The following is a 6,448-nucleotide window of genomic DNA, read 5'->3' on the forward strand; positions in this document are numbered from 1 at the left end:
AGCGCTTGCAGTAGCGGGTTCTGGGACAGCGCTTGCAGTAGCGGGCTCTGGAACAGCGCTTGCAGTAGCGGGCTCTGGAACAGCGCTTGGGACAGCGCTTGCAGCAGCGGGCTCTGGAACAGCGCTTGGGACAGCGCTTGCAGTAGCGGGCTCTGGAACAGCGCTTGCAGTAGCGGGCTCTGGAACAGGAAGAGATGAAGAACGGAAAGCTCCTTTCCTCCTCCTCTTTCTCCTAGGACGGGGTGCAGAATCCATAGCCGGACTAGCGACCAGTTGGAGATGCTCAGCAGGGACCATAACTGGAGCTGGAAGGGCGGGCTCCGGCAGCGTTGACTCCGTCGAGGATGATTCCGAAGGAGAATCCCATGAAACCCGTCTCCCTCGCTTGCCACGGAGCTCAGTGGGTGTGGATGAAACCTCGGGAGAAGAAACGGAGAGAGCCTGATCCCCTTGAGTGACGACAGCAAGGACTCGACCCTCTGGGACCACAGGAAGCATGGCAGAAGAAAACCTCGTGGGACCCTTAGGCTCTCTCTGAGACAAGCAATCCACCATTGCTCGAAATGGGCGATGAGTACTGTAAGCTCCTCTCGTTCAGACAGAGGAGGAGGATAGTTGAGACCAGCGATGAAATAGCGAGAAACCAGGATCTCAGGCAGGAAGAATCTCTTCTCTTCAACAACTTGGGCATACCTCTTCAGGGACAACTCACCCTGGGGAGGGAATGGAAGTTTTCCATTTCCACTGTCAGCAATGGCCAACTGCCACTATAGTTCTTGATCAGTCAGCTGTGGTTTAGCGGGAGAAGACATACAGTCTGCTGGGTTCTTCATAGGCCGGTTCATTCTGTTATGGTGGTGCAAGGATGAACCCAATTGCAGACGGTTTGCAGGAAACAAGGTTTATTCTTTACAAATAACAGGGAAAACAAAACCCACGAGGGGGCAAAACAAGACAGGATTGACTAACAAGACTAGACTAAGACTGACAGAAAACTGAACAATAAACTAACAGCTAAGACAGGATCAAACACTTCACAAGACTACTCAACAGGTTACTCACGAATGAATCTTCACATAAAGATTGGCAATGAACCGGCACAGGACAGAAAACATGAGGGGATTAAATAGGGAGAAACTAATGAGGGAAACAGGTGACGGCGATGATACAATAATGATAACAAGATGAGATAACAAGGGAGCGGGGTTACATGATGAGACAACGCAAGCACACAGCCAAACAAATGGCCATGTGCTTACACACAAAACATGGGCCTGTCATGATCCTGCCTCAAGACCAGGGAAAATCAGAGACAAGAAGGCAGAATCATGACAGCCAGTGTGTAGTAGGCTATAAGATGAAACTCATTGCAACGCAGGGGGATTTCCCGTTTTTCGAGCGATGTTACTGTTTTGTAGACGTTGTCATATTAATTGTAATTATTTTTTCTTTCGGTGTTGCCTTGTCGCTGTTCATTGTTGAATGAGGATCGCTGGAGTGAAACTGAATGTGGACGCAGAAACCGCGTTTCGTTTTGAGATTTTTGTACCTCATCGCGTCCCGTAATGTGGTTTCACTTTCTCTATAACGGATCAGCGCGGTGTAGAATCGCTTTTTCAGGATTCGTCTAATAGGCTTTATGCCGAGCGTCACGTGACCAAACCGGAAAACGGGTCTCCTAACTTCCGGTTTGCTTCTGTTTTGCTGTTTTGGTACTGATTGAGAATCGGCAACAGCTATTGACTTGACCTAACTAACCCAGTTAGCCCTTTTACTGTTGGCGTTTTATTTGATTTTAACATCTGAATGTTAGTGACAAGAAGAAAATGTCAAAGCCAGTAAAGTACCAGAAGCGGGATAATCCCAACAGTGATTTCTGCTGCGTGCCTCAATGCGCGATGTCAGGGAAGTTAAACTCCACCGTGAGTTTCCACCACTTCCCAAAGGAAGAAACCATAAGAAAAATATGGATACGTAATGTGAGACGTGATAATTTGGTAATTATCAGTCTGTAGTAGACATTTCGTCTCCACGGATGTCATTCAAGGTGGACGACGACGCTTGAAAGAGGGGGCTGTGCCCGTGTTGTTCGCCTGGAACGACTACTCTCTGCCGGCAGCCAGACCAAGTGTCTGGGATAGAACACAACGACTAGAGGATGAATCAACTGAAGAGGAAGAGATGGATGTTCAACTGTTGCTTCAGTGCCATGATTACGATGCAAAACCAGAACCGTCAGCTTTGGATATAGCATGTGAGAAAATAGAGGCCCAGTAGCAGGCGATGGAGGAGATGCAAAAGAGAATGGCTGAGGTTACACTGAAGCAGTCGTTTGGCCTGGAGAGGTTTTTAGCATCGGACGATGACATCAGATTCTATAACAGGTATGTATCATGTCATATGATACTTAGCTTGCATACCTCTGTGGTTATTATGACTTTCTTGCAGACCTAGATTGTGTTAAAATCGATTCATATGAATCACAGTAGTGTGCAGAATATTCAGATCCTTTAATTCAGTAAAAGCACTAATACCACACTGTGAAAATACTACACTACCTGCATCCAAAACCTTAATTATGTAAAAGTATGTTAGTATTATCAGAAAAATGTACTTAAAAGTATGAAAAGTAAAAGTACTCATAGTGCGGTAAAATGATGGATTAATATAACTGCTGCATTAATGTGTATGTTTCATTTTTTTTACACATTTTAACACTTCTGTAGATGTTTAAGGTTGAGATTATTTTAACTTCTTTATATACTGTTGGCTAGTTTAATCTACAAGATCATCATAGCCTGTTTGTAGCATCTCTGTCCTGTGAGAACCACATATCTCTGCTTTGTGATGATGCATTTTGCAAACATCAATAATGGGTAATGCTTTGATTTAAAGCTAATAATAATTTTCTTTCACTTTTAGATTTGCCAGCTACCGCCACCTACAGGCATTTTGGAGACAGATTGAACCTGCAACAAGGAGAATAGTGCGTGTTGGTACACAGTCATCCACTTCCAGCACAACAGCAGCTCTTGACAATGCCACTGATCCACCTCGTCGACCGGTAGGCATAGTTCATACTTAAAGGTTGTATCAGTGATTTTAGGCCCAAACATAAATTATCATATTCATCTGATCTTTCCTAACGATCCCCTATCTGCCCGCCTCATAAGCAAGCCGTCAAAAAAATGCGTCTCTGTAGGCAGCCTAGGCTCTGAGATCTGCACACAAAAACAGTTGGTATCAACATCACTCAAAACCAAAATTAAATAGTGTTCCAACCAATCACCGACAGGGGTGGGTGTTGTGAGGTTTTTGCGTGCAGCCGTGCACGAGCGCAAAACCTCACAACACCCACCCCCCTGTCAGTGATTGGTTGGAACACTATTTATTGATTGGTTAGACTTTACACTTTACAAACATTTATGATGACCTTGCAATGATTATCGCTTTTACTAACGATAACGATTTTACCTGCTCCCCACCAGAGCCGATGCCTTCCGATGATTGATGAACTGTTCCTGTTCTTGGTCTACCTTTCACTGGGACTGAAGGAGAAAGATCTGGGTGATCGTTTCGGTATTCACCAGTCCACCGTCAGCAGGATAATCAAAACCTGGGTAAATTTTTTGTACACCTTATTGGGTGCTGTTGGGATATGGATGTCTCCTGAGACAATTAGAGCCACGATGCCGAGTGTATTCGGCAAATACTCTGACACCCAAGTCCTTATTGACTGTACAGAGATGAGATGTCAGATGCCTTCATCTTTACTCTTACAGAGTGAGATGTTTTCACAGTATAAATCCCACACTACCCTGAAAGGAATGATTGGTGTCAGGGCCGTGCACAGGGGGGTGGCCCGGTGGCTAGAGCCACTGCCCCTCTGCCCTCATCAACTGAGGTGCCCCTCTTCCCCACCCCCACCGCTCCGCTCAAAGCAATCCGCTGATTCCGCTAATCCGTTCCACGTTTTCCCGCTCGCTCCGCAGCATCACTCACAGTATATGGGCCCTATTTTAACGATCTGAAACGCAAGTATCAAGCGCGAAACGCGAAACACAAGTAACTCTGTGGGCGGATCTCAGGCGCTGTTGCTATTATACCGGCGGGATAAATTACTCTTGCGCCCGACGCAAATCTGAAATGGGTTGGTCTGAAGTAGCTTCATTACTCAAAGGTGTGGTTTGGGCGTAACATGAAATAAACAAATCAGAGCATCATCTCACATTCCCTTTAAGAGCAGGCGCGCTTGTGCCTTGGCGGATTGTTATTATAATGGTGGATTTGCCAGGCGCACGCCAGGAGCGTTCTCGTCACACCCAAATTAGCTTCAGTTAAACAGGCGTATAATAATTTGGGTAAATGTGTAAGCTAGATTTATGCCTATTTTTTCACATCTTCATGGACACCACAATGATTTCCCTCGTGTGGTAATATTTTTCCTTGTAATAATGTATGGTTTTCTAAAAATGAGAACTGTGTCTGTGTGTAGCTGAGAGAAGCAAAGTGTATGTGCGTTGTGCACACGCTACATTATGGCCAAGCATGCGCCCTTAAAATAGTATATGAATAACATGCGCAACACGCCACTGACTTTAGACTCATTTTTTCCTGGTCAGTGGCGGAATTGTTTTCTGAAACTGCAATATAGCACCAGGGAACGTTTGCGCAAGTTCATTTCCTAATTTACCAACGTGCGTCTGTGGAGGGAAAAGTCCGCTGTGCGTCGGGTGCAAAATAGGAATGATACATGTGTCGCTGTACAAAGTCAATTGCGCTGGGTGCAAGATAGGGCCCAGTGTCTGTGGCGCTCTCTTGAAACGACAGTTCACGAAAGCTGCCGCATTAACAGGTAGGCTATGCAAGACAGTGGTTGAATCTGCAAAATGAGTCTTTTTTTTTTTTCTTTTTTTTTTTGTATTTATGTCGGTAATGTTTTGCTCTTGGTCTTCTACTAGTGCTAACAATTTGTACAACATATCCACGTTCTTAGAATTTGCTGCTTATCAAATTATTGTACTCTCGATAAGATCTAATACAAATATCTAAATTTTCTGTTGTTGGCACACTTTGTAGACAAGGTTTGATGTAAAAGGAAAAGGTAAATACCAAAATGTAAAATGGTAAATAGTTTCTGTTATTATCACCAATGTGTAATTGTGAATCCTAAAAAATTAGGTTATCAAGATATTTCAGGTCATGGTACCAAATAAAAAAGTGTTGCTGTAAATGGAACAGGGAAATATAAAAATGTAAAACAGCAAATAATTTCTGTTATTATCAGCAATATGTAATTGTGATGTTCTATCAAAACATCTACAAAAAAGTCTAAAATGTATTTGAGCGTGTGCTGTCTTCTCTTTTAATTGAATATTTTGTAATAACTGGATAATTTGTCTTAACAAGCAACCACCCCTTAGTGCCCCTTTTTTTGGTTTAGGCCACTGCCCCTCAAAATGTCTGTGCACGGCCCTGATTGGTGTGTCACCACATGGTGCTGTTACTTTTATTTCCTCACTGTATTCCGGCTCTATCAGTGACAAAGAATTGTTCAGGCAATCTGGCATTATCCCTCTTTTGGATAAAGATATGGCTGTAATGGTGGATAAGGGATTCAGAATTGACGACCTAGTGCCTTGCAAAGTTTACAGACCACCTTTTCTGAGTAAAAAGTCACAACTCTCTCATGGCGAAGTGCTGGTCACTCAGGACATTGCACGGTTAAGGATACATGTGGAGAGGACAATTAGGCGCATCAAAGAGAACAAACTGTTTGACACTCTAATCCCTCTGTCAATTTGTGGCAGTATCAACCAGCTTTTTGCAGTAGCCTGCCTCCTAGCAAACTATCAAAACAAGCCACTGGTCAAAGCTTGGGCCAAATAACTGTGTTAACCTCACTGAGCCAGTCTGTCTGGATATACTAATACACTGAAGGGTCAATTCTGTTCCATTTGTCTCTCTTTATAAACGATAACACTAGCCTACATAGTTTCAACGAACTGGATTCTCTGATGTAGATTTGACATGTATTCCATGATACATGTTTATGTTTGACTTTGAGTGATTTAAAGTGCCAACTGTTCATTAATTGTCCCCCTCTCTATCTCTTGTAGTAAAATGTATGAAATCAAACCATGCATACAGTAAAATATTGTATATGAAATCTGAAAACATCTTTTATACAGTTACCATGAGACATTTGTATATGAAGTGATTTATTTTTGTAACAAATAAATCAGAAAAAAAAACTTTCTTCATTCCTTTGTGTTTATTGCAAAATACGCTGTATTTATATAACCTATTTATATAACAATTATGGTGTAACTTTGATGCAACTAACTATTGCTTCTGGCGAAAAAGAGTTTGGCTGACCTAAAGAACATCCTTCCAACAGTGATGCATGAAACATTTAAATTGCCTGTAAGAGCCCCTCAAAAATGGC

General features: G+C 43.0%; 1 protein-coding gene across 1 annotated transcript; it reads left to right on the plus strand.

Annotated features, from left to right (window-relative positions):
• Window positions 1–941: 941 nt before the first annotated feature.
• LOC308707564 (uncharacterized protein) lies at window positions 942–6,245 on the plus strand. Its single transcript, XM_081394131.1, has 3 exons — window positions 942–2,384; window positions 2,923–3,064; window positions 3,489–6,245. Exons 1-3 carry the CDS (start codon window positions 2,284–2,286, stop codon window positions 4,029–4,031), a joined length of 786 nt encoding a protein of 261 aa, XP_081250257.1. The 5' UTR covers window positions 942–2,283; the 3' UTR covers window positions 4,032–6,245.
• The last annotated feature ends 203 nt before the right edge of the window (window positions 6,246–6,448 follow it).

The sequence above is a fragment of the Scardinius erythrophthalmus genome, assembly GCF_964197995.2.
Source record: "Scardinius erythrophthalmus genome assembly, chromosome: 2".
In the NCBI taxonomy this organism is placed as follows: domain Eukaryota; kingdom Metazoa; phylum Chordata; class Actinopteri; order Cypriniformes; family Leuciscidae; genus Scardinius; species Scardinius erythrophthalmus.